Source organism: Oreochromis niloticus, linkage group LG14, assembly GCF_001858045.2.
Source record: "Oreochromis niloticus isolate F11D_XX linkage group LG14, O_niloticus_UMD_NMBU, whole genome shotgun sequence".
NCBI lineage: Eukaryota > Metazoa > Chordata > Actinopteri > Cichliformes > Cichlidae > Oreochromis > Oreochromis niloticus.
This window is the reverse complement of record NC_031979.2, coordinates 23,314,940-23,341,955: the sequence shown is the minus strand read 5'-3', so window position 1 is coordinate 23,341,955 and position 27,016 is coordinate 23,314,940. Positions and strand designations below refer to the sequence as shown.

Here is a 27,016-nt window from a genome sequence, read left to right as displayed (position 1 = left end):
TGTTTCCAATCATTGTGGCAACATAATATTTTGTGTCACAGTTTTGGATAAAAATATAACATAGGGGCAGACATTCTGATACAATTCTTCTCAGAGTTCAGATTATGGTGTAACTCATATTTTTGTCCGGGTTAGCTTAGCGCCAGCAGTTTTTTTTTTTTTTAATTCTTATAATTTATCTTTAGCTTCATATTTAACTAGCAGTTAGAGTCATATGTATTAATTTTGCAGTCGGTATTGAGATAATTTAGATGCACTGGAGGGCGGTATGTTTCTACGTTCCTGAGGTGTGACTACACAAAGAAGAAGAAGAAGACGCAGCGCGAGAGTAGTACTGCCAAATTTGGGGACAAGCCGGGTGTTGTTAGCTGGCTTTGCTAGTTAGACAAGTGGGTGTGGGGTAAGTGTGCGAAAGACCAGAAACGAAGTGCTTTTATATAATTTCTGCACACCAGTTTGCACTAAAATAGTTTCCAACATCGAATAACGTTCGTCATTTGGTCCTGTATGTTGACAGGTTTAGTTATTAGCTTATTATAAGAAGAAGTGGAAGTTGGGCAGGTAGTTGCAGGTTCTGTAATTACACTGTTTATATTGGCTTGCTGTAGCTTGCCCCTGATTTCTACTTTCTCAGTCTACAATTCCTCAGGATAGGAGAAGATGTCAGTGGAATGCTCCCTGCCACCTCCACCGCCTCCACCTGCTCCACGTACACCACCTCAAACGTCAGCACCAAAGAAGAAGCTGTATCAGACTATAGCCAGCAGTAGGAGTGCTGTAGAGGGAGATCACACAGAGGCTTGCTTGCTGATCAGTCAGAGGGAGACCAGGTCAGGTTTTATCATGGATGTTTTCGCTTTGTGTGGAAAATTGCTAAATCTGCACATGAATTTTATTTTTAAGTGCTCACATGCTTGGCAGACATTTGTCACACACAGTCATGCTCAAGTTGATCAAGCAGATCCCTTGTGCAGTTCAAATGTTTCATTTGCCAACACAACCATAGAGGTTATTGATTGAAAATCCATGTGCAGCATAATCAGCCATGACTGTGATAACTGATCTAATGTTTTTAGGGACAAACAACACAACCACGCGGTTTAACTAATCAAAGACACAGGAACTAAAAACCAAACATAAGAGGGAAGGATTCACCAAGTGAGTAATGTAACAGAGGGACACCTAACACAGAGACAACAACTTAACTACAAGATACAAGAAGACACTTGGGGAGGCTAGGCTAAACAAAGAGTTACCTATTAATAACCAATATAAACCAGAATTAAAGTAACAAGCTTAAAAAATAAGAACCTTAAGGAATAACAGTGAAAAGAAATCTAAAGTCCAGAAAACCTAAAACATAACAAAACCCACGGATCAGGACACATCTCCGAATGTACAGTTATATAATCCAGAACCAGTGAGCAGTGAGATAAAGTATTGACAGAGCAATATATGCATCTATTTTCTGCCACTTATGTGGGTGGTGGGGGAAGCAGACCTCCATCTCATCTTCCTCCGTCTCTCCTGAGGGGACACTGGGTTTGCTCAGGAACATCTCAGAGATATAATCTCTTCAGTGTGTCCTGGGCCGGCCCAAAACACCTCTCCTGTAGTGTCCTGGAGGCATTCTGGTCAGATGTCTGAACGGATGAACTTATGAGTCGATAAGTATCCCACAGTCAGAATCAGGATACTTTATTAATCACACAGGTAATTATGTGATCACAGCTGCTCCAAGACAGTAAGAACAGTAACTAGCTAAACTAAATGAAATAATGCTACAAAGTTACAAAATATAACAAATAACTCTAATATACACAAATGGCTCTAATTATGAATTACAGTAAAGTAAAGAGAGACCTTAACTAGCTTGCAGTGAAGAACATGAATCTCACAGGGAGAATGAAGGACAGCAGTAAAGTGAGAGATTTGTTAATTTAATTAAAATGTTTAAAAATAGTACACACACAGACACCACAATGGACTGTATACAAAGAGTGTGTTTCTCTGATGGTTATGTTGTTTTGTATTGAGTACTACTACAACTTTGCTACAAAGTTGCATTATCCTATTGTATTGTGATATTATTATATTGTATTTTAACCCCAAGAACAGAGAGTTGCCTGAAGATATCTCTGACACGGAGTCAATAAAACTGAATGTCCAGTTTAGGGCAAAAGTCCTGAGCCAAGAGTGAGACCTTTTTGTCATTTTTTAAAAAGTGGTCTTAAACAATACTTCTTCAGACTTTCTGAAGGTCTTTGAAAAGTTTTTCTTTGGACACTGGCTGCTTTTTCCACTCATTCTCAGTCCAGTCCTCCCATTTGACTTTTATTCAGAGGAATAATCTTTTTTGTGCAACTTAATACTGACCTATGAATCATGGCATAAAAAGGGAACCTAACTCAAACCGTTGTCAGTGTGAGTCACATTACAGACAAATTGGAAAAGTACTTACTTTAAATTGTATCTATGGGCACTTTGTTACTACCAGCCTGTTATATAAACACATAATTTGTTCCCATTTCTTTAGTTGAATCTATGAAAAAGTGTCAGACAATACAGTTTGGCAGACATAAAATAGTATTTTTGCTTGGTGTGTAGTGTGCTCTTAAATATTTGAGAGAACTGCAAAATAGAGGACAAAAGAAGTGAAAGGCCTAAAAACTTTAGCAGATGAAAAATATCTGAAAGCAATGTCCTTGTAAAAAAAGGAAAAAATCCAGTAAAGACTGGAACCAGTATCAGATGGATCTGGCCTTTCACTTTATCCATCTACTGTTCACTGAAGCCTCATCAGAAATGGTCTCACTGAAAGGGTGGCTTTCAAAAAGCTGTCCTTAAGGAAGGAAAACAAGCAGCTGACGTATACCGAATTACATGAGATTGAATTATAAATGCAGAGAAGTACCATCACATTTTGATCCACCGTCAGTCCCATCTGGAAAGCATCTGATTGGCATCAGATTCCTTTTCAGCATGACAATGATTCCAAACGCACTGTCAGTGGAATAAAGGTGACCCTGATCCAGCACTAACTATGTGCTGCAATAGGTGTAGGCTGCTGGGGGATTCCCATGATGCACTAAGTACTTCTTTAGTCACCTTTCTCACTCACTATGTGTTAATAGACCTCACTGCATTGAATCATTACTTATTAATTATCTCTGGCTCTATTCCACGGCATGTCTTTTGTCCTGTCTTCCTCCCCTCACCCCAACCAGTCGCGGCAGATGGCGGCTCTTTCCTGAGCCTGGTTCTGCTGGAGGTTTCTTCCTGTTAAAAGGGACTTTTTCCTTCCCACTGTTGCCAAAATGCCTGCTCATAGGGGGTCGTATGATTGTTGGGTTTTACTCTGTATGTATTATTGTAGGGTCTACCTTACAATATAAAGCACCTTGACGTGACTGTTGTTGTGATTTGGCGATGTATAAATAAAACTGAATTCAATTGAATTGAATGAAAAGCAGCCAGGGTGGCTCAAGACTTTTGCACAGTACTGTATATGATAGTTCTGTGAAAGAAGCTTTTTATAATGCTGGCATTTCACTCCTCAAAGTATCCTGAAACTGTGGCAGCCAATATAGTTATCAGCCAGTTGATTAACATGTGAGTATAAAAAAAATCAGAAAGCAGGGAGTAGAAACAGTTGGGGATAGCAAACACTCACATGCTGTAAACTGCTACAGTTTTGATGCAGATAATAGGACACAGCCCATGGCACTGATGCTTAGAATTGATTCATGGCTGAGAAAAAAACTTTTTCTTTTGTACAAATTTCTGCATTTGTGTAAGTGCATCAGATAAACGGTTAACAAACTCCATGCCTTCATGTTATGCAGTGCCATTTGTTTGTTCTTCAGTTTCAGGAAGGACCTTCAGTGGATTCTGGTGAACACTTACGTGCCTTCACTCATTCAAGATGGTCCACAGTAAGTCATTAAAGTGAAGCGTCACTGTAATACCTGTCACTCAACACCTCAATCTATTTTTGGCTAAGAAGTATGTTGCATAGCACGCCTGTTTCCACAACAATTTTTAACTGCTATAGTATTTTATTGTTTTTAGTACTGAGTTATTTGGTTTACCTGAATCCTTTCACGTGAGTGGGTGACGTATTTGTTCAGTGTGTTATTTCTGGTAACCTTGTAGGTGTGGTCTGGTGGCTTTGTGGATGGCTGCTCACCTACGGCAGCCACAGCTGAGTGTTGACATGGAGACGGTGGTTCAGACAGCTCTGAGCAGGGGATACACGGCTCAGGGTGAAATGTTCTCGGGTATAAAATAAAAATGTTTAAACTCTTCAGGTCTTTTTGTAATTGGGGGCAAAAAAATAGCACAAAAGAAACAGGTGGGGGCTGTGATTAAACATTTGGACCTTTTATGACACATTTTGCAGCTGATATTTAATTTAATGTTCCACAAGCACGTAAACATTCAGTTTCAAGCTGGTGAATTTTGGTTTCTTTATGTTCTCATTAATCTTTTTTATTTTGTCAGCTGACAATATGGCCCTGCTGGCAGAAGAGGTGTGTGGCTGCAAGGCCGAGCTCCTTTCGGGGGGTCTGAGTGGTAATAATGCTGCAGCCATCATCTCACACCTGTGGGGGAGACAGCCTGTTCTCATCCCGTATCCTGGACCAAACCATGGGGAAAGGGTTGCTGTGAAGCAAAAGCAGTAGATTTAGATTTGTAATTAAAGAGAAGCCCCAAACGCCTTGACAGTTTTTACAGCTATGACGAGGATTACAACCATGAGCCGTGCCAGCGTAGTGGCCACAGGGCGCACTGGGCAGTCGCTTCAGGTAAGAATGCTAAGTTAACCTAACCTAAGGCAGGGTTTATTATGTAGGATTTCCCTTTAAGTGAGCCTAGTTTAACTAATCAGAGCACACAGTAACAGAGTTTCATTCATTCCAGGCGTTCTCCTCGGAGTGGACCAGGGGAGTGTCAGTAAAGAGCACGCCCAGCCTGATCCCTCTCTGCCGTGGCTCTACCTCGCTGCCGACAGCTGCTCATCTTGTCCCGCCAGCAGCACGGCAATCAAAGATGCTTACATCCTGGCTAAGCAAGGTAAAAGCCTGCGCTACCAGCTGTGGAGTTTGGACACTGTAGCTCAGAGCAATGAGCAGCTGAGGATGATGGACCCTCAGAGAGCCAGTGATGGCACCAAGTATGTGGTTCCCAAAGGAGGGTTGGAGGCCGGTCTGGCTGGAAAGGCGGTGCTGCTCCACACAAGGTCCACACAGTGAAGCAGACACACAATATTTATTTAATTAAAAGGGCTTTAAAGTAAGGGTTATCAGGGAGAAGCCGCGCCCACATGTTCAGCCATGCTCTGGTCACTGTTTTTGTAAAATGTGTAGTCGTTTTATAATTTTCCACTGACAAGGATTGTGTCAGTTTGACTGTAAAAAATTTGTTTTTTATAATAATCACAATTTATTTGGAGAGGAACAGTGTTCATGTCATTTTCGCCTGTTACACCACCAAACAGTTAAGAACACAGACCGTGTAATTTCTCTGGAGGAATTTGTTTGGAACATTTATTTTTTCAAACCAAGCTCAGTCTTTCCAATTTTTCAATCAGATCACTGCGTTTGGAAAAAACGCATCCTCATAGCACAGTACCGAATACGCAATGATAAACTTAATAGTAACGTAATACTATTTTACGTCAGATGCACACCTCCAGGTCAATCGGCTCTCTGAAAAGATTCCTCTACCTCCTCAGATCCCAATTCTGCCAACAAGAGCTCAAACTGCCCCACTGACATCCTGAAATATGCACGAAACAGTCGTGACACAACTTTTAACTCTTGGATCAAACCATCAAATTCTCCCTGCTGCTTCCTTCTCGTGACAATCGGATGAACCCAGAATCTCAGTTTGAATCTCAGCTCCTCTCAGTTTGACATCTACTTCATTTTGCTCACAGTCTGTTTTTTGAGGATGGATTTTTCACAAAAACACAACAAGTTTGGGATGTATATAAATTACTTAGCAAGTTTGGATCAAGAAATTTCTGAATTTTGTGTCGCTTTTTTGCAGCATGCTTGGTGTTAAATGACCTTAAGGACCTTAAGTCCTTTGTCCAGATAAGTTTTTTTTTTTTTTTTATGGTTGCAACAAACCAGAATGGTCAAAAAACTTAAAAAGCAGTCCAATAATGTTTGTGAGTCACTGCCAGGCACTCGTGACACCCGGCTACAGGAGCACAGGGTGTGAGGAGAACGCACAATAAGCTTATTTAGAAATCTAAAATGACATAAACGGTAAATAGAAAGCATATTTTTTTATTTACATTTGTGAGTGTGTGAAGGTGCAGGGAAGGTTTTCGTGTGTTTGCTATCATGTCTCATGCTGTCGCTTATTATCACACTTACTTGCACAGTAAAGACGGCTTTAAAAACATTTTGACAGAAAAAAAATTGAAGGAGCAGGATGGGCATGTCGGGGGAAATTCCTCCTGACAGTGATAACAGTGAGCGAGGTGAAAAAACCCCCACTTTGAGCAGGAGTGGAGAAATAAAGTTTCAAATGTTGCTTTTCTGGCTGCTGTTGAGCTTGTTTAAACACTGCTAAATCAAACAGGTTTACTTTTCTGTTACAGATGTGTTGATAGTCTGTCATTCAAATGAATGCTTTTGTAGAGCAGAAAGCATAGAAAATATGTCAGGAGATAAAAGCCTGTGTTGGTTGTTGCTGTATTTTTGCAGGCGCTGAAAACACACTTCTAGTTGTGCAGGTCCTCAATCATCCACATCACGGTAGTTTTAAGCGCTTCAATCAAAGGCAGTTCAAAGAATTTACATCCTCGCTCATGTGGCAGTGACTCGTCATTATAGGGCGAGTTAAAGACTGCCTCCAAGGTAAAAACCACACTGAAGAGATACTGAATACCTGAGACTCCTCATCAGCCTTTAGAGCTGAAAAAGCCTTTCAGATGGGAGGTGAAACCTCTATAAGAGCCATAAATGTTCAGTTTCTTTCAACTCAAATGCTCCAGACACTACAGGACACATGCTGGTTTTGACCCGTAACTCACACTGGCCATTAACGAGTGACAAGATCAGAAGACTTGTTGATTTTCCAATGCTGTCAGAATTTTGTGTAATTGTTGGGTGAAATCATGGTTTTCTCTCTGATTTTGAACCATTGTTGCACAAAAAAAAGAAAGACGCGCAAGTCATTTTGATCATGTGCTCTTAAAATGTGCGAGTAGACAAATGAATGTGAACAGCCCATCAGTTTCCATGGGCTCAAAAATAATCAGATAAACTAAGATAATTATAAAATCTGCTCCGATGAACCTCATTTGCAGTCGGTGACTGCCTGAAGCCTGGCTGGATATTATGAAATGCTTTATTTCCTCCCTACAGGCCCGTTACCAAGTAAAAATCTGGCTTAGTTAAATAATTGTGACTAACCCATTTATAGGCTTACAGTTTGTCCCCCTTAAGAAGCTTGTAGGTTGTTTATGAAGCACCAGTTTTGCAGTGTTTGGCTGAATTTGAGCAGAAGCCATGCACAGTTCACAAATGTCCTGCTGCTTCTATCAGCAGTCACACCATCAAACACTCTTGATCCAGTTCCACTGGAAGCCAAACATGCCCATACTATAACAGTGCCTCCAGCATGTTTGGCAGATGATGCAAATCACAAGCCATTCCTCAGTTCTGAGGCACAGTATCACCTCTAAATGAGGAATTTCTACAGCCAAAATTCGGAATGATAAACTAGCACTTTGATTCCTAAATTACTTGTAACATTTAAAAAAAAAGAAGCTTCTGTCACATCTACATAATTTCCTTAGGGATTATTAAAGTATTCTGATCTTCATTAAGGTGGTTTCCTTGTCTCTGCACTTTTGCACTGCTAATTATCTTATCAAACAAAAATAAACTGTCATCTAGTTTTTACACAAAGTTTCCTCCATCGCAGTTTTCAGGGACAGCTCAACACAAAATGATTCATCTGGTTTTATTTAGAAACTTGTGATAAAAGGTCACAGCTGACTGAACAGGACATATTCTTACAGTAGTGTTAAATTTATAATTAAATGTTAGATCATCTTGATTCCGCGCTCTTTTACAAATGTATATGATTTGTTGTGTGTGCGTTTGCATGAAGACAACTGAAAAGAAATTACAATAAAAATCCCCCAAAACTCTGAAAACTCTCCACTTTCATTTTATTGTAATCCACGACCTTCTGGACAAAGCAGAGATTTATAAACAGTTTCAACAAGTCCGTCTGTGCTTTCTGTGAAAAGCGCTGCCTTTAAAGTACAAAATGTGGTCACGAATCCAGTTTTCTTGCTTACAAAGCAGCACCCTCTTTGAAAACCTGATAGTTTGACATTTTACAAATATAGAGACTTTCTGGGCAAAGGTTTTTAACACTTTGTAAACATTATACTATCTGTCTCTCCTGGCATGTTTACCCTTCGGAGATGAAAAATCTAAACTCCTGAATTTGAATTCCAATCTTGTTAAGTCACGCGTTCACAGCACTCATGTGTGAAATGTGCGTGCCGAGTTAACCACACCCCCACCCACCCAAACAGTGCTGCCTGACACTGTCAAAGGAAGACTGGACACTTGACGTTCACCAACGCGTCACATTCCCATCGGGATCTGATGCACATGCTCACAAGCACGGCTTGCACGTATAACAGTGTCGCTTCTTTGTAAACTTTCAATGTTGCATACAAAAATGTTAAAACCCACATTCCTCCTGTCTATCCTAGCTTAATTATGTTTACAACGGTGTCCTTTAACTTAGTTCTGTTTTACTCAGACACCAGTCATCACTCGTACACAGATGTTTTTTGTTTTTTTTTGGTTTTGAGTTTGCGTTTAAGTCAGAGCCCACACGATCTGATCAGATTAATCGGGTAATTCCAGTTTCACAGACTAAAGCAACACTGATCAGAGAATCGAGATAACAGGCAGAAATATTTACGTTGAACAGTAAACCCAATACTTAAACCGCTGCTGCAGACACACAGATGCCCCGCATGTTTTGTTCAATGGCTTTGTGAGAATCCATAGTGCAACTAACTCCAGACAAACAAGGCTGTCGAGCTTCTTACTAAAAATCACTGCATTTTCATACAAAAGTCCAATTAAGAAAAATCTGTTTCTAAGAAAAGTTAAAACTGTGGGATTTCGATGTAAATCGATTCATACTTGGGTGAACTCTTTTGGAAGTAAAATAGCACGAGTCCACTGCAACTGGAATGATCAGATAGCTCAGTTTCTTTTTTTTAAAAAGCCAGGCACAGAAATCATACAAACACAGTAAGAAGGCTATACCAAGGCAGGGAAAAACAAAACAAAGTTAAATTAAACTGTATTTACATGCTGAGTTAGTTAACACGTGGTCTGACCACTGTTTTTAGTGTTGCTGTATACTTAGTCATCAAAAGTGGTCCATGATGGAAAAAAAACAAAACAAACAAAAAAAAAACAACACTCCAACGCTCCTCAGAGGCTCGTTAAAAAAAAAACTAAAAACAAACACACAAACAAAAACACGCTCCTGTGGGTCAAGACCACGGCTGAGGAGGTGGCTGCTCTGGCCACCTCTCGCCAACAGAGGGAGCTGCGAGGAGGAGCGAGATGAGCCATGTTACAAGTGTCTCTGCAATAAAAAGTGACTGCTAGAGGTCCATGAGTGCAGAGGACTGTACTCTCAGAAAATAAACCACAGCCCAAGTAAAATAAAACAAAGTTACAATTGTGCTTTAAATTTAACAGCTCGTGCCATCTGCGCCCTTATTCCACATAATGCATAACGTTAACCTTTTGACATATTCCACTTCGCCCGCCCTTCTCACACTGGTACAAGTAGATAAAGTCACTTGGTGTGAGCCCTGAAAGGAGTAACTGAAGTGGTGGCCCTCTTTTAGCCATTCCTCTGTCAGTCTTAGTTTGTATAATCTTCTTCTCCAACGTCCCATTAGTCTCTTACTGCAGTCCCGTGTCTCGCTCAAGGAGTCTCCAGGAGCATGGTGCTGAAGATGTCTATGAGGTTGTCCAGTCCCCACAGGTAGCCGTCCTCCCTGTTGCCCTCCACCCAGGGAGTCCTGTGGTCGAGGGTTTGAGGTGTCGGCAAGGAGACCGTCTTTCCAAAGTCGATCATCCAGACTTTGGCTTTTCCTGAGGCGTCGTGCACGAACAGAAGAGAGCTGCCCACGACCTGCAATCGATAAACCAGCAAGACCAGTGAGTTTAGTTATGCAGCGTTGATGGGATTATATCAAATCAGCAACACAGACAACAGGTCTGTTAAAAGAAGTCAGAACGGAGTCCGTCTCACCTCGTGTGTCCTGAAGAACTGTGACTGCTCCAGGGCTGAGCGTAGTTCCTCCAACCGCTGCAGATAGAGTTTCTGAGGAAAACAGAAAAAAAGGACACAGGAACTGAGACTGTGGGACCAGAAACAGAAAGGAATTTGCAAATTGGAGCCAAAAAAACCAAAAAACAGTTTTTGTTCTTCTTTCTTATTTAAAGGTAAGTGTAAAACCTTACATCCTTGTTTGATGCAGGTGCTACCGCGTGAAACAAGGATGTAAGTCCTGTATGGAGGACGTGAGCACAGTGCAGACCCGAGAAGCAGTGGAGCATAAAGCAGCATCTCTAACATTTACTAATGAACATGCCACATCTGGTTTGTCTCATTTGTACAAATCTAAGAATAAAGTAACAACTTCTTGTCTATGTGTCTGACGCGAGTCAGTGAGAGACTTCTCTAAATAACAGAACAACATGTTAGTGACCTTCAGAGGAGCTGACAGAGTCACGATAGCAGTTTCCTCTTCTTACAGGTCGAGTTAAACTAAGCAGCTGCTGATTCTAGCTGGTTTTTCCCCATTTTTTTGGCTTTTTGCATTTACAAAACATAAGAACTGAACAAGTAACATACCAGAATCTGAGTGTTGCCATCGACAAAGTCCTCCAAGGCCTGCATTACTTGCTCTCTGTGCTTTGTCTTCTTAAAGTTGGTGTTGCAAGTTCCATCAGCTCTCTATATAGAAAAAAAAGAAAGAAAAAAAGGAAACCATCAAAAATGTCATAATGACTCACTTCAGCTTATACATGCTGATTCACGCTACTATCTGCACAATTGAAGGTTTTAACAGTTGTGTTTTGTTGAGGTTCGAGGTGAAAGCAAGTGGCTCTAAATAAATTTCACAGTCACAAAACTCGTTCAACTGGAAAATACAGCCGCAGCGAGCCTTTAATACACTGTGTCATCAGATATATTCTTTAGTCTCTGAGTAGCATGCAAATTCACTATTGGCACACACTGATAACCAGCCTCGGATTTATTTTTGAAAGAACAAACAGTCCCCCTAATGACTGCACGTTAACCAACCACATTTTCCATTTCACCCCAGTGCACGTGGTCTGTCTTGTGAACAAACTGATAAGTGTTTACTCCCGCTGATTGGTTTACTTCTTTGCAGCAACAAGCACAGCTGTTTATTCTCTTGAAGCGGAGGTCTTCAGGCCAGACGTGTTTGTGTGTTCAGCATGACGTCTTACCTTAATGCCTTCGATCCGGAAGCCCAGGGTGGCGGTGGAGCTAAGTGTCTCCCTCCACTGCATGTACCGCGGTTTGAGGACACCCTGCTTGGCCCGTTCCTCCTCTGTTGGAGCCCCGGGGTCCACGGCGATCATTTTGTCGTACATGTCCTTCCTCAAACGTGGACGCTCCCTGGCTTTTGTCAGCTCCTCCTCCAAGTAAGTCCTGAGAGTTTGAGTTAGATTTCAATGTTTGCACAGCCTTCATTCTACATACACGATTCAAGAGTAAATATGCATGAAGGTAAATCCTTAAGGCTCATTTTGCCTTCCTAAGGCACAAGCTGGTTTTGGAAAAATGCTTTTTACACAAATACACTTTCTTTGTCACATGCCGAGTCATACCTGCTGCCCATTTTACAGTCCATGATGGAAGGAGAGTCAAAGTCAGCCAGCAGGTCATCCATCAGGTTGTAGTCGTGGTCGTCTTTTTGTACTACGCCGTAATATCCGGGCACATGGGGGCGCAGAGAGTCCGTCATTAGCTTCTGCAGGCACTGCTGCTCACACTCACAGTATCGCTTCAACAAGCGCCCGTACTCCCCAGCCTGGAAGTTACCTTGGAGAAAGATAGGGAAAGAAAATTAATGACGCATGAGACAGAAAGATCAGAAACTACAACATGTAGGTGCATTTTTGTTTGTCTGCAGATCTGAAGAAAAAGGGAGATAAAAAAAAAGGCATACAAGTGAGCAGGATAGAGCTGGCCCTTAATCTTTCTGCTTGCCAGCCTTTCAGTAGATACGACAGTAGCATAAAATCTTTTGTTCTTTTCTTAGAAGGAACCTCCATATAAATGCGTCTGATATGCAGGTGTACACATACCTGCATGGCCAGCAAGCTGCACCCATGGGTAACGCTTCTTGAAGGACACGACAAAGGGGGACCAGTGAACCATGGTCTTCAGCTTGTGCCAGGACTTATTCTGGAAGATGAAAAAAAACCCAACAGATCGTTTCATTGCCTTGTTTAAAAAAAAGCATGGGCGGTCACACACATAATAAATCTGAAGCTCTGACTAATCAGAAAAGGAGCTTTCTTTCCTGGACAAAGTACTGAGCTGAGTGCAGGCCAAAAGACTGATTACTCATTAAAAGGAAAACCCAACCTGTACTGTCCTCATACCCACACAAACATATCAGTAGACATTGGACAGACCCTCCCCTTCCCAAGGCCAGGTGTGCCGCATACACGACAAAGCCCACTCATAAAACATTTACCAAAGCCTCCACTGTGGTGTCGTAAAACAGAACCTCTGTGTTTGCAAGCTTGTGGGTCTGTGTGCGGGTTACAGTAATCTGTGTTGGGAAACACTAGAACAAGGACAGTGTGCAACAGCCGCTTTGACGCAAGCAGTTAGACAGGCGCCTGATACTGATTGATTAGAACATGTGTGTGGGAAATCACAACAAACAGACAGCCAGTTCTGGATGGGAGTGTGTGTGTGTGTGTTTTACATTTCAGCTGATTAAGTCCTACAATGCTTCTATGCACCATACCGGTTTAAAGCACAGAAACAATTAGGTTAAACGAGCAGAAAGAAAATTAGCACTGGGCAACAAAAACGGTTTCTGCGAGTAATAAAATGCAAGAGGCCATAACCATAAAAGTTATCTTTTTTACAACTATTTCTGTCTGTGTGCGTGTGAGAGAGGGAGACATTGCTCTTCCCATTGCTCTACACTCCTTCCCCCAGCTGCTCTTTGAAACTGTCACAGTAAAACGGTCTTAATCCAGGAACATAAACACACTGGAAACACTGCGTATGTGTTTACCTCAGAAGAAGAAGAAGAAGAAGGGGAAAAAATGCTTCAAGTTTAAACTGTTCGCAACAGTTTGAAAGCCTTAAAAACACTTTTTAGCTGAAGGAGAAGGAGCAGTTTTACGTATTGGGATGAAACTTTCCCAAGGGTTTTACTTTAATTTTGGATTATTTATTCAGGTATATTAGCGTGATAACTTGAATCAAACATGTAAGGTTGTAACCACTCTAAGGACTAGAATGAGTGTGCATTTAAATCTTTTATCATCAGTTTATCAACCTCAGATCCCAGGCTGGATTACAGGTTTAATCTTAACATGAGATGGCACGAAGCCTACAATAAAAAGAAATGCTGCTTAAAACAGAGAGCAGGTCACTACCAGGAGTTTTAGCAAGAGGCCAAAGGTGAAGAGAGTCAACAAGAGACGGCTGTGGAGCGAATCTCCAACGACACCCACAGATTCACCTTACCCTAACCTCGGCCTCCTCTGGGTGAAGAACAACACTTCACCACATGTGACGTACACGATTGAATTTTCAACATGACAAAAACTCCTCTTGCTCACTTAACTGAGCAAACCACACCTTCATTTGACCCACAGACAAACACTAATAGATGTGCAGGATCATAGTGATGAAACAATGCTATTCTCCATTTTCTCTTTTCTCACCTATTTATTTAGTTCCACTGCCTGATGACACCCCTACAGTCTCTCAGGATGTGTTTGAGCTGATATTTACCCTAAACCAAATCTCTGATTAGACTTCAAATAAATAAAAATATATCAGCCTATTCAGCACATCTCCTCTTCTCTTTATTTGCAAAAAGAACAGTTATATTCAAACTCAAAGGGAAAATATCCAAATGAACCCACAACAAAAGCCAGCGACATTTAAACTTTCCACTCAGGCAAGAAAACTGTCACCATAAACTCTAGAAAGACATGCTCGACCTTTATTTAAACATTTTTAGTTTAGAGTTGAATTTTTGACTAGATTTCCTGCCAGCTGTAATGACATGCTGTGATTACTGATCACAGATAAATATTAGTTTTCTGAATGCACAAGTCCAAAAATACCATCCACCTGTGGCCCAAACAGAATCTGTTTACTTATCAAATCTTTTACGTCTTCTCCTCACTAATATTTAGTCATTACCAGCATCTATTTCCATCTGAAGACCAGTTCAGTGACAGAAGGCCTGAGCGGGGAGAAACGTGATGCTTCAGCCTCTCTTCTTTCACTTTTCTCGTCCAGGTCAGGCTCTCTAATGGCCCTATGCTGACAGCTTAATGTGCTGCCTCTGTGGAGCTGAATGGACCTCCTTAACAGCGGATGCACTGCCAAATACTAATGCTGCTAATATTCTTGTGGACATTAAGGCATTTTTAAAAGGGTGGTTTGATAAATGTTCAGAAGCCCATCAAAGAGCACATAAAGAGCTTTTGACATTTCAGCTTAAACCGAAGAAGCCGTCCCACACACACACACACACATTTTAAATGCTGAGGTCACATTTCACCCCACACAGTCGAACCCTTGCCATCTCCACTTTCTTTTATATAACTCATGAAAACTGTATACATAACTGTTAAGTTTACTCTTTGTTTTCTAAGCTTCTTTCCCCTCCCATCCAGCTTTTAGCTGATGAATGTACAAAGTAATCATATCTACACCCATGTGGGGTTATTTTTAAACTTTTTTCCTGCATTGAAACAGGCAGAGATCCCTTGCTTTTACCACTTTCTTTCTTTTTTTTTTTCTGTAGTGCTCCCATCCCTTCTTCACATTTCCTAGACCTATGGGATGGAATTCCAGGAATGTCACCGGTGCTTGTCATGAAGGAACACGCCCAAACACTTCCCGGCACAGCACCTCTGCGATGAGCAGACAATGACAACAATGGCGCTGCTAGGAGACGTCACAAGGGCCACAAATTTTCCACTTTAGATGTGTAAAGCATCTAAAGTGCATCCAAGACAAGGACGGTGTTCATCTGCCACTTCAGTAAGCCCTTTAGCGGCGATTTTCCAGCATATAAAAGAAATGATTGCCCACTAAAGAAGACTCACCAGTTAACGAGGTATTTTTTTTCTCTTCAAGTTAAATTACTCAAAAATTAAAACACATCTTTGCTTGTAAAATTGTCAAAAATAACACGAGTAATGTAACAGACTCTTTGCCTTGAACTATATGTAGACCATTTGTGGCTATGTGCACAGCCACCACCAAAGGCCACTGTGGTCAGGAAAAAAAGACCCATCTTCAATAATTATAGCCCATAATGAGGCCTGTAATGATCAGCTGGGTAAAACAAGTTGTGGGAGCTACTTCAACTTTTGGTGCTATTAAATTATAATGTTAATATTTAGTACACCTTTCCAAAACATTACTTTTAGCCATTATAGCCACACAGTGATTGACACCAAAACCTCTGAAGCACTTAGTGTACAGCATGGTGAGCCTGCTGCTACTGGCTTACTGGCTTCTTAACCCAGATACAGTTCTTTGTGGCTGAACGCGTAACACATGCTGTAACAGCAACAACAGCAATCTTCTTTTTTTTGTTTCTATTTGAATACCCAAGTCTCTTTGATATAATCTCCCCTTATATCATGTTTCTGAGGAAGCATGACATCAGCGTATATTTATAACGGTGGCTGAGGTAGGTTAAATTTGAATCAGTATCTCTGCTCTCTCAATAATTATTTTTGGAACTTTTTCTTACCTGGCAAACAGAGCAGTAGCGGAGGAGGAGGCAGGTGCCGACACAGATACACACGACCCCGGAGACGACACGAGAACGCAACCAACACAAAATGCCCCCGGCCATCAGGACAGGGTCTCTTAAATCAAACGTCAGGGACGTGTGCCTCCCTGTGGGCATGAGATCCTTCACCGTCATCTATAACCTACTATAACTCAGTCCACTGCCTGCTCGGTCTTCCTCTGGTAAATCACCTTCAGTCAGTCAGTAAATTTTTGGTGTTTGTTTGTCTCCTTTATCGCCCGATAAATAATCACTCACGCGTCTCTACAACCTCCTTTTTGTCACTAATTCACAATTTGCACCATTGCATAATTTTAGTACTCCACCCTTTGATTTCTTCACGCTTTCTCAATTTCTTGTTGCTGTCATCAAAGGTATCCACCAAGTGTCCTAAGGCTGTCCCTTTTCTGGCTCTCGCCACTTTCTGCCTGTTTGAACTAGTCCTCTTACTTGCAGTTCCTCCCTGAAATCATTCACCCTGTGTCCTCGAAGGCGCAAATCCCCCACTCTGCGAGCCGTCTTCTGTTTCTCCCAGTGTAAACCTTTGTTTCTCTCCTGTCTCACTCTCTCATCCTCTAATCCCCTCTGGGCCTATCCTGAGCCTCATGCTTAGCCAATCTCCTGCGAGATTCAGTGCAGGTGGGGGTAGAGCCAACAACCATTTCCATATAGTCCCAGAGCTCCTCTTTTGTCTGCATGATGAGCTCTTGACTACTATGCGGCCTACGGAGGTGTGCGTTTGTGCACGGGGACAAAGCTAAACCTGTCAGGCGACGACAGTCAGCTACGAGAGTGACAGCATACTGTATGCAAACCCGAAGCGTGCTTTCAGGTACTCTTAGAGCCCTTTTCTCAAAACTACTTTATATAAACCACATCCCTTTCCCTTCACTCAAGTCTTCAGAGCTCACAAAGCTCCACTGTGGTGGGCCAGTAAACGCACAGAAGATGGCACCGGCTTCAACCTCCGCCCGAAAACCATCTGCAGAAAAGAGACTCACATGCCTCTTTTATCTGATAATGTTTGAAATGTTTATTTGCATATGCCAAAAACACGGTATTACATCATCAGTTGAGATCACTGACAAATGAAAATACATTTGGTATTTGCTGGATTTGCTACTTTTTCCCTTTAATATCACCGTTTCCTGATTATTTGGAAGTATTCGACCACTTATACCTACGTTACATGTCAGTGTGTTCAATGATTTTCCACTAACGGCTGATTCTATTTGCAGAGCACATTTAACTATAAAAACATTATTTTGGCAACTCTTATTTACATAAAATTTGATATAGTTCCAGTGAAAACCTTGAGCTAAGAAAAGCAGCTCACTTTCCAGCTCGCATATTAAGTATTTAACTTGCAGATTTATCAGTGAAGGACTCCTTATATGGAACGGTCATTTTTGGTAACATTTTTCCTTCAGTAAAAAAAAGAGCAATATCTTACGTGTGAGTCCAAATGTATCGGCTGGTTAAGTTGGCTTTTTGTTTGTACTTTACAAACCACACTAAAAGTTTGTGTTTGTGCATCAAGTCATAATAACAAAATTACTCATTTGTACACATGTGGACATTATGGCATATATAAGCAAAAATTGATTTGCTGGCTTAGAAAGGATCAGTGAGTCTTCTTCTACTGTTGTGTGATTTAATGATAGTGCTCTAGCGTTTATGACAGGAGGTTAAGTCTTACTGCTTCCAGGTTTTTTGTTTTTTTTTAGTGATCCAGTATTATGTTCTTTAACTGTATGCACGTCTTTTAATTTTATGTAATGAAGGAAATGATGATCCCCCCACCCCACCCCCTCGAAACGCTGTGAGTACTCAAAAGCTTTTACTCAAAAGCTGTTGGTCTTGTTTTTGTTTATTTTATTTAAAAAGGGACAGTGTACATTGTCCATAGTGTGAATGTGCCAGATGAAGTCATACAGGCTCATTTTGATATCTTGTCCCTGGGAGATTGATGGAAATTATATACAGTAATAGGAAAACCAAAAGCGCAAAAGCACGTATTCAAAGATAAGATCCAGAGCACAACCATATAACATTAAAAATGTCGCACATTGTAAAAACTAAAGCACAAGTGCACAGTTACAAAAACAGAACAGTGACCTAAAAAAATACTCCAGATACTGACAACATGTTTAATGATCCAGTTAGGCACAGTTTTATAGGTTTGATATAGGGTTAAGAGATATGATGCTCTTTACTTCCTTAATAGATTGTTGATAAGAAACAGCCAACTTTCCAAAAGCAAATGATTTGCTTGTAAGTAATGGAGAGTTTTTACTCGAGGCGTTGATACTCTTAGCCCTTCTGAATCTGGTGCTTCCTGCACCACTGGATTTTATTTCAGTGTGGGTGTTACATCTTAACCTGATACATCATGTCTCAGGTAATTCTGTGTTGTGCACATATATACATAAAAGCGAAGCTAACTTTTAACTAACGTGGACTTTCCTGCATCGTGGATTTTGTGTATAAGTGCTGTGGGAGTGATGTGTGGGACGGAAAACAAGTCTGCAATTGTTGCTCATGAGTGAATAAGCATGCACAAATAAGAATAATCATCAAGTGTAGGCTACGTGTTCAAAGTTTCACTGCATCTTTTTCATCTGTGAGCGCTGCTTCTTTTGTCTGCTTACTCTAATTTTCCTCTTGTTTTCCGTTCCACTGTATGTTTCACAGTGTCTTAAGAGGAAAATATTAAGCCTTTTTATATAAGTGCAGGCAAACTGTAGAGGGAGAAAGAGTGTCTCACATGGAAGACATGATCATGCAAAAATATCTGCGCTGCTGTGCACAGCAGACGCCGGCAGGAATTTATATCTTATAGCATTCAAATGTCAGGGACAGAGTAGACACTGTTGGTGCGAGCGAACAACACAAGGAGAAAAAAAACACCATATATGGCAAAGACGTTGCCTAGCAACCGGCTCAGCCTTCAGCCCAATTTTCCATGACACACAATGAACTCTGAATGCAAGACGGCATCGCTGTGTGTGTGTGTGTGTGTGTGTGCGTGCATGCGTGAACAAGTATCTGCTCACGTCACCTCACGAAGAAAATGTTAGGTTTGTTTGTGAGCTGACGGCATGGCCACGGCCTTTTTTTTTTTTTTTTTTGAACAGCTAATAACAAACACACATTCCCCTTTCTATTAATTAGAACAAACAAAAGCGCTTTCCACACAACTGCACATATGACAAAATGTGCCCATTAAAACCAGCTCTTATCAGAAACCACAGGCCAGCGTCATCCTGTTTGTTACAACAGCTCAAGTGCAACTACTCAGGTTGCTCACTTCCTGGCTGTTGGTATAATAGCCAGGAAATTACACTGTCCACTGGCCTGCTCACTCAAGATATGCAATATGTGAATCAATGTGTTTGCAGAAATGTGTATCTGAACATGACAGAGGTATTTCATGGACTTTACACTAAATGAATGACTGCCAAAGGGGACGGTAAACATGAGGGGGTATTAAAAATTATATGGAATTTTATTTTTTCTAATTTTCAAGCAAAAACTCTCATTTCTTCCTTTTTGAATGTGAGGATTTAAAGTGTCTGTTTTATAGCACTGCTTGCGTGTTAAGACTGCTGAATATAGAAAAACAAACATCTGAAGATACCACACTGGCTTCTTAGAAGAGATTAAGGTGTGGTTTTTCTCATTTTTGTGATGTTTTACATTTGAAACACAAGTAGAAAGAATCTTTGATCTAAACTGAAGCGGCGACAGTAACAGACAAACATTTGTGGATAAAATGTTCATCTTTCATTTGGTTGAGATCACTAGATGGGTGTACTCGATATGGATGTTATTTTTATACTTAATCTAATCAAGCCATCGTGACACAAGCTGTATTAAGTTTTTGCTGAATTTTGTTTTGTAAAACCCTGCATGAAGGAAGAAAGCTGCCCACACTGTCTTTATTTTGACATTTAGACTTGGATCCTCACTCACAGGAATAATCAAATCATTAAACATCAACTGGAGCTTGTCTCCACCTCACAGTGATCTCAAAGACGCCTGTGTTTGGTGCAGCTCTTGGAGAAGGACTAAACAATTTGGAGAAAAGCAAAAGTAATATATGTTAAAGAGGAGGCTCTGGGGTGGTCTAATGTATGTCCGTGAATTTCAAATTGCACCAATTTTCATGGGTGACGCATTTCTCAATCTTTCCTGATCTATGAAAGTGAATAAATAAATTAAAAAGGTGGATTTTCCGATATGACGGCACATCCACCGGAAGATCATTATGTCCTGGACATCACAGTATGAATCACAACACTGACAGCTGAAAATCTTTTTTGGGGATGTGGCCCTGCCTGAAAGCCTGGACATTCAGCATTCGCAGAGCCACCATGATGATAAGAAGATACAGATAGACACATCCTGTTTTTAAAGCATTCCATGCATGGTAGTCAACAGTGCATCAAAGCTTCCTGACACCGGAGGAAATCATCACAACTTTCTACTAAACTTTAAGCTACTTCTCCCGGATGGAGGAGAGGAATATCTGTAAGCCTCTTGGGGCTTCATGCTAAACTCTCTAATAACACCCGTGGAGGCTGGTCACAGCTCAAAGTGCTGACTGTAAACGAGTGACGAGCAGTTAAGAAATGCATTCAAACAATGTTTAAATGGTCCTCAGGCTGAGCTCATCAAAGCCATGTGATCATGTGGCATGGGTGATGGAAGGACACAGAAGTGGGGGCTGGCAATAATAACCGTTTTCCTCTCCTTTGGGTTTAAATTTGTTACAGTCATGTTTCATTATCAGGGCAGTGTGAGTCAAAGCCTTCTACCACACATGACACGAATTAGATCAAAAGTCTCTCCTGAATGAATGGGTCCTTTTCCCCTCATTTGCACCACAGCAGCTGAAAAATCTCCACCTCCTGGCAAATAATGACCTTTAATTATCAACGTGATACATATTAAACAGATTTCTGTTCTTGACTGTCTTTATAGCACCAGCAGTGACTGACACATCTGCTCTCATGCACCGTTTAAATCTGATGACAAAATAAAGTAATGGTGGTTGAGGCTGACACAGGATTCAGGAATGTTTACTGTACATTTCCTATGTAGGGTGTGTGTGCTAGACTTTAATATGTAATACCTAGTCAGTTACCGCCTTGTTTCATTTTCTTTTTGATTGATTTTAATTTTACAATCAGTTCCAATGTGATCACACCTAACAACATGTTTGTTTATGGAAGAATAGCTTCAATCAAATACTGTAATGCCATCATATATGGTCAATTACACAACATTTGCATTACTCATTTTTTGGTAGCTGAAGCAGTAAGACCAGTTTATGGTTTCTTGTCAGAGTCCAGCTGAAGGTCTTTTAAAATATGTATGAAGAATATATTGCAACTTTATAAAAGTTGTCTGTTGCGGAAGAAGACTTGAATAGACACTCACCCCTGTCCCATCCTCCGGACTGCACAGAGACCGGCTGGACTCGATGTCGCTGCCTGTGAAGTCGTCCTCGGACTCCTCGAAGGACGAGGCGGAGGACAGGCCGATGGAAGAGGAGTTGGACAGCTTCCTGGGGGACCGCATCAGAGCGGGAGACCCTCCGCAGCCGCTGTCCGAGCAGGGAGACTCGTCGTCCGGTTGAGGTTCCAGACAGCCGATGTTGGGCTCCGTTCTCAGCAGGTTCGATGCGACCTGGGAGCGGTTCGGACTGGGGTCTCTGGTTATGATGAGCTTGGGTATGGTTCCTGGAAAACTCTGGCCTCCTGGTGGACTCTGGCTGGTCTGATCAGAGTCCGTTTGGCTCTTTGTTTCAACCGGGCAGCTGTTGTTCAGTTTGCCGGTCGCTTTGGGTGTGCATGAAACAGTGCTACAGTCGGTTTTTGTCATTATAGCCTCGGCTTGATCGTCCCTAATCGAAAGTCCACAGTCGAAAAGTTGATCAGAGGCCAAACTAGACAAAATCCCCTCAGTGTCCGGGTCAGAGGTCTTCAGAGGGGGTGAGTGGGATGAACGCGGTCTATTTCCAGTTAATACTCGATCCTGAGACACAATGGGATCGTGGTTGCTTCCCCCCAGTGGCTTATCTTCCATGGCCCTCGTCTGGGGATCCGAGGCATTGTCCTCTCGCACGGGTTTCGGCTCCTCGCAGCCCGCACCGCTGACTTCACAGCTCTGACTTTCCAAGCCTGGTGCATCGGATGAACCAGCGGTTGCTTCACGGTTCACGACGTGCTGTGTCGGTTCAGCATTTCCATCTAGGCCGGATGGCGTGTCAAAACAACCCGCGGCTGCTCGCTGTTCCCCAACCGCCGACACGACCTCGTCCCTCGGCAACTTTCCTACTCTGTGGCCGCGGCGCGTTGCTGGATCTCCAGCTGCGTTTCCGCCACCCAAATCCGCTTCCCCGTGACTAGAGTCTCGCTTTCTCCTTCCCAAATACGACAGCACTTTATTTTTCATCGGATTCCTGTTTAACTGGTCACTTTTCGCCTTTTCTCCGCTCCCAGGTCTGCGGATACGGAGTCGACGGGCTGTCTCGCCCGCTTTCCATTTCGCTCTGCCTCGGGTGGCAGTGCTGTGCGATAGAGCAGAGCGAGTTTGGCCCATCCTGCATGCCGTAGTAGTAGAAGTGACCCAGACACACCCTCAGTGTTTGATTTAGAAAACAGATAGTCGAAACTACTTAGCCTGTGACTCCATCAAGCCACAGTAATCCATTAATCACACACTCCAGTCAGTGATATTGATCAATCCCTGTTAATCATCTGGGATTATACTGATCTGTGAAAACAAGGAGATGATGTCTGATTTAGTAAGCAAAATTGCAAGGACAATAGACAAACAAAACCCTAAACCCTTACCTTACCTAAAGAGTTCCCGATGACACAATGATAATATGATCCATAGCAGCACAAAAACAAAAGCACATTAAACCAGCGCCTGATTCAAGAATGCAAACTCGTATGTGCTTAATCACCCTTAAAAGTCACATATTATTTCCAGACTACAGGACAGAAACTGTCAGATGAAGGCTCACTGGAAACTGCACTGGAGTATAATTACAGGAAAATGTGACAAGAACAAAGATTTAAATATTACAGGGGGGGGGGAAAGCTGGTGTGGGGGAAAACTGTAACAGTTTCACTGAGATTTACTCAGTTTCACCATTAGTCACGTCTGTCTAATACTGCCCTCCTGTGTCTGGACACGATACATTTGTCCCAGTAAGCTTCATTTAGACTGCTATCCTTATGTTTCATTCAAAAAAATAAATAAAATAAAAAAAATCCCCCAATAGGGAATACTGGGCGTAAAACAAAATGCTTTAAAGCATTGATATGTCCAAATTAAAAGTTGAAATAGTCTGCATTACATAATTTGGACATTTTCCAAAGCGAAAAACAATCACTTTAAATTAATATTTGAGAATTTGATGATTTAAGAAGACAAATGTTAAATGCTCATCGCTGCAACAGCAAATTCGCCCATCTAGATGGTCTACTTTTATGACGTAACTTGTTTCCACTGGTTAAAGGGTTAAACTATTAAGATTATTTCCAACTTATCTTTATTCATGGACTCTACAAGAGCACTTTTGTCTATTCTAATACAGCATGCAAAATAACCCACTTTTATCTTATACTGGACCTTGGTGCAGCCTGTGAAGTCATTTACTATCTGAAACACTCATAGATCCACTTCCCCTCCTCTTTAATTCAGATTTCTTCTGATTGGCTGCCCCTCATAAATAAAATAAGTCTTACTACCTGTATAGAAAAGATGGAAGTAGGTTGCATGTCCTGCATTCTTTGTAAAGGCCAGCAGAGGGCGACTCCTCTGATTTTTCTATTTTATTTTTAAGATAAGTTGGATACGATAAACACTTTATCCAATACTTGGAAAATTGTTTTGTTACAGCAGCTATTAATATTATTTCTGATGTCTTGATGGTCTTGGTTGGTAGCTTCAAGCCTTCTTGAGATAAAGTCAAACTTCAATTTTTTAAAATAATCATCTCCAATAAACAACTGTACGCTTTGATTGACAAGCTACTAGCCTACGGGGGTGCAGCCTCCCTCGGATTCTCCGCTAGATCCGCCTTGTTATCACGGTTAGTTTCAAACCACCAAGATGGCGACGGAAACAACGCTAAGTTCAGTGCTTCAAAATGGGAACTCATGAACAACAGGTGATATCACTATGGCCATGTCCAAGTCCATCTTTTATGTACAGTGTACCAGCAGGGTGACGCTTCAGGTTGCTGGTAGGCTAACCCCACTTATTTAACTTTTGTTCCTTTGTTATTTTTTTAATTTGAGCATCCACTATATATATATATAAATAATAGAAAACAAGAAAAGCACCGGTTGTTCCCTTTAATAATGCATTTACAGTCGTTCTAGTCATCTATGTCAAAACACAGCTTCAACTTCCTCTATCTGCTCATAGGAATTGCTGTTTTGCAACATTTCTCATGTAAATACAAAAGACAGTAGTGTGTAAAAAGGGTCAAATCATGACTTTTCCTCTATCAGAAAGCCGTTTCAAGCCTTTCCGCCATTATAAATGAAACACGGTGAGGTAAAGTGATTGTTATTTGCTGTGACAGCTCAAAAGGAATGCTTACAGGAAATGAGACAGGAAGGATAACAATGGAAAATACAGCTCATACAGAACCACACAGTTCACTATATTCATAATCCAAATAATAACTAATCCTATATAATGACTCACGCTGGCGTGAATAACTGTGAATCTTGTGCCATCCGCAAGGGCTCATACAGTGACACATAGTTTATGGGAAGTTGATCATTTCAAAACAAGTCTTTAAAAAAACCCAACAAAATAAAATAAAAAAATCTCCCTCAAAAATAGATCTCCGGGTGATAAAGGCAGTAAAGCACTCCCATTAAAACCACTCATCTGTTTGTTCAATCAGCAGCATACTCTTTGTGGCTAAAATGGAAAACACAGCCAATCTACATGAAGAGACTTATCAGTGAGTCATTTGTTTAAAGGGCGGTTTGAGCTTGGGCAGCACGAGAGCTTTTTAAAATCCTGATTTTAACTTGGCCCTAAGTTAAAACGCCCGTACCAGTTTCCTGTGATCAAACAATAAGAAGAGACAAGTCTTATATGCGCGTTTTCAGCCAAGCAAAACAACCAAACGGATACAAGACACACACATACACACAAAAACTTGAGCTAATCTTACCTGACTGATCCTGAAGTGCTCCTCCGGTGGTACACAGCTGTTAAAAATAGCTGGCAGGGATGCAGAGGTTTTTAAAAACTCCTGGCAGGACGTGAAAATGATGATGTGTCTGTGATCATGAGCTGTTCAGCTAGTGTGTGCGAAACGCTGCTGCACGAAGTGAAGTATCAGCATGTGGTTAAAGTAAAAGAGGAAGCGCTGGTGAAACAGAGGCAAGTGTATCTAACGTTCAGGCTTTGTAACTTCCAGAGACACCTGAAGTGGCACAAGCTAACGAGCTTCCAAACACAAAAAACAAAAAAGAAACACGATTTAGCTCAGTTAAAAACGCAACCACGACCACAAGTACAGTAAATAAGAAAAGACCCAAGAAAAATGCGACCAAACAAAATGTTGTCACCCATAACAATCTTTATCATTTCTAAGAAAACGTTACAAACCTACTCAAAACGACACGACGGTGGCCTACCGGTCATTTAATGGCGTTGACTTCAAGTACACCACGAATTTTGGCTTTTTAGGCGCTAAAGTAAAACCGTTTGTAACCTTTTTTTTTTAACAGCGTTTACAGTTGAGAAAGGTTTATTTTTTTAGTCTGGCAAAACAAAAGCGTAAACATCGTAAAAGCAAGGTAGCTTAAAAATAATTATATTTGCATTTTTTGTATTTGATATTCAAGAAATACCAAAGTTGACCACCCAGAAATAATTTTGGATTTCTTACATTTAGAAGAATAGTATGGAAATTTGTTAATGCCCATTATTTCTTTTTATCTATCTGTAAGTAAAAATTAATAAAGTAAAAATTAATAATCAACAACATATTGTTGAAATTAATTTCAACAACTTTAATATGTTGAAATTTCGACCTAATGGCTAAAATTTTGAGTTATTCAGATGTAAGTTGAAATCTTGAGATATTACCTTTTTTTTGGTTTTAGTGGTGAACACAACAGAACTAGCGGTGTGCGATACTGAAAATTTTGGTATTGATCCGATACTAAATAAATACAAGGCCATTATTGCCGATACCAATACTGATACCGATACTTTTAACTTATAAAGGAGGCTTATGTAGTGAAGAGCAGTGTGTAATGATTTATGAGATGAATCATCATGAATTTAAAAAATTCTGATTTTAACGACTGTGAATTTAATTTCCACAATAATCAGTTAACACAACGAAACACACCTTTCAACTTTTCATGTATTTTGAAACTGGGTTACTTTAAGACCTGGAATGTAAATGTGCTTGTTTATAAAGCACTTTGGCTCAACTTCTGTTGTTTAAATGTGCTATAGGACATAAATAAAATAGACATGACAGTCAACACAAAAAGGTTCAGATAGTTTTCATGTGCAAGCTGGAGATATATCTTTTTATTTCCTAAAAAATAATTTATCAAACAGAATTCAGTGGGCTACATGCTAAACTTACAGGATAGAAACAAAATATTGATCCTGTCATGATTGTGTCGATCCAATACCAGCGCTGGTATTGATATCGTTGGATTGATATCTGGAAACACTGCACTGGACTGTATTAACAGTTTTTGGAAAATTCCTTTACTATGTTTTCCTTATAGTAACTCACTATTTAGATTTTTATTGGGGCTTTTTTGTGAAGTTTCTGTAAGATTTGGTCGTTTTAGAGATGTCTGACAGCACTCA

The 27,016-nt window shown here is 40.9% G+C and overlaps 2 protein-coding genes across 5 annotated transcripts; one reads left to right on the top strand and one right to left on the bottom strand.

The window, feature by feature from the left end:
* Positions 1-9: 9 nt before the first annotated feature.
* Positions 10-8,830, top strand: actmap (actin maturation protease). 4 transcript variants are annotated; one of them, XM_005459351.4, is made up of 8 exons: positions 10-400; positions 518-561; positions 650-830; positions 3,867-3,935; positions 4,156-4,280; positions 4,504-4,633; positions 4,738-4,808; positions 4,924-8,830. In XM_005459351.4, exons 3-8 carry the CDS (start codon positions 661-663, stop codon positions 5,253-5,255), a joined length of 897 nt encoding a protein of 298 aa, XP_005459408.1. In that variant the 5' UTR covers positions 10-400; positions 518-561; positions 650-660; the 3' UTR covers positions 5,256-8,830. The 4 variants fall into 4 exon arrangements, with proteins under 4 accessions (XP_005459408.1, XP_003454889.1, XP_005459409.1 ...); XM_003454841.5 differs by having other exon boundaries at positions 635-830; XM_005459352.4 differs by lacking the exon at positions 518-561.
* Positions 8,801-25,827, bottom strand: itpkcb (inositol-trisphosphate 3-kinase Cb). Its single transcript, XM_025898241.1, has 8 exons — positions 25,347-25,827; positions 21,575-22,912; positions 12,423-12,522; positions 11,943-12,156; positions 11,559-11,763; positions 10,936-11,037; positions 10,330-10,401; positions 8,801-10,209 (listed from the first exon to the last, which is right to left on the bottom strand). Exons 2-8 carry the CDS (start codon positions 22,736-22,738, stop codon positions 10,000-10,002), a joined length of 2,067 nt encoding a protein of 688 aa, XP_025754026.1. The 5' UTR covers positions 22,739-22,912; positions 25,347-25,827; the 3' UTR covers positions 8,801-9,999.
* Positions 25,828-27,016: the final 1,189 nt, after the last annotated feature.

Excerpts from the sequence above, each read along its gene's own strand:
- actmap (XM_005459352.4), top strand. The coding sequence starts at position 661 with ATGTCAGTGGAATGCTCCCTGCCACCTCCACCGCCTCCACCTGCTCCA. Across the intron at positions 4,281-4,503 it reads TCAGGGTGAAATGTTCTCGG|CTGACAATATGGCCCTGCTG; the intron begins GTATAAAATAAA and ends TTATTTTGTCAG. Across the intron at positions 4,809-4,923 it reads GCACTGGGCAGTCGCTTCAG|GCGTTCTCCTCGGAGTGGAC; the intron begins GTAAGAATGCTA and ends CATTCATTCCAG.
- itpkcb (XM_025898241.1), bottom strand. The coding sequence starts at position 22,738 with ATGGGCCAAACTCGCTCTGCTCTATCGCACAGCACTGCCACCCGAGGC. Across the intron at positions 11,764-11,942 it reads GACTGTAAAATGGGCAGCAG|GACTTACTTGGAGGAGGAGC; the intron begins GTATGACTCGGC and ends TCAAACTCTCAG. Across the intron at positions 10,402-10,935 it reads ATGGCAACACTCAGATTCTG|AAACTCTATCTGCAGCGGTT; the intron begins GTATGTTACTTG and ends TGTTTTCCTCAG.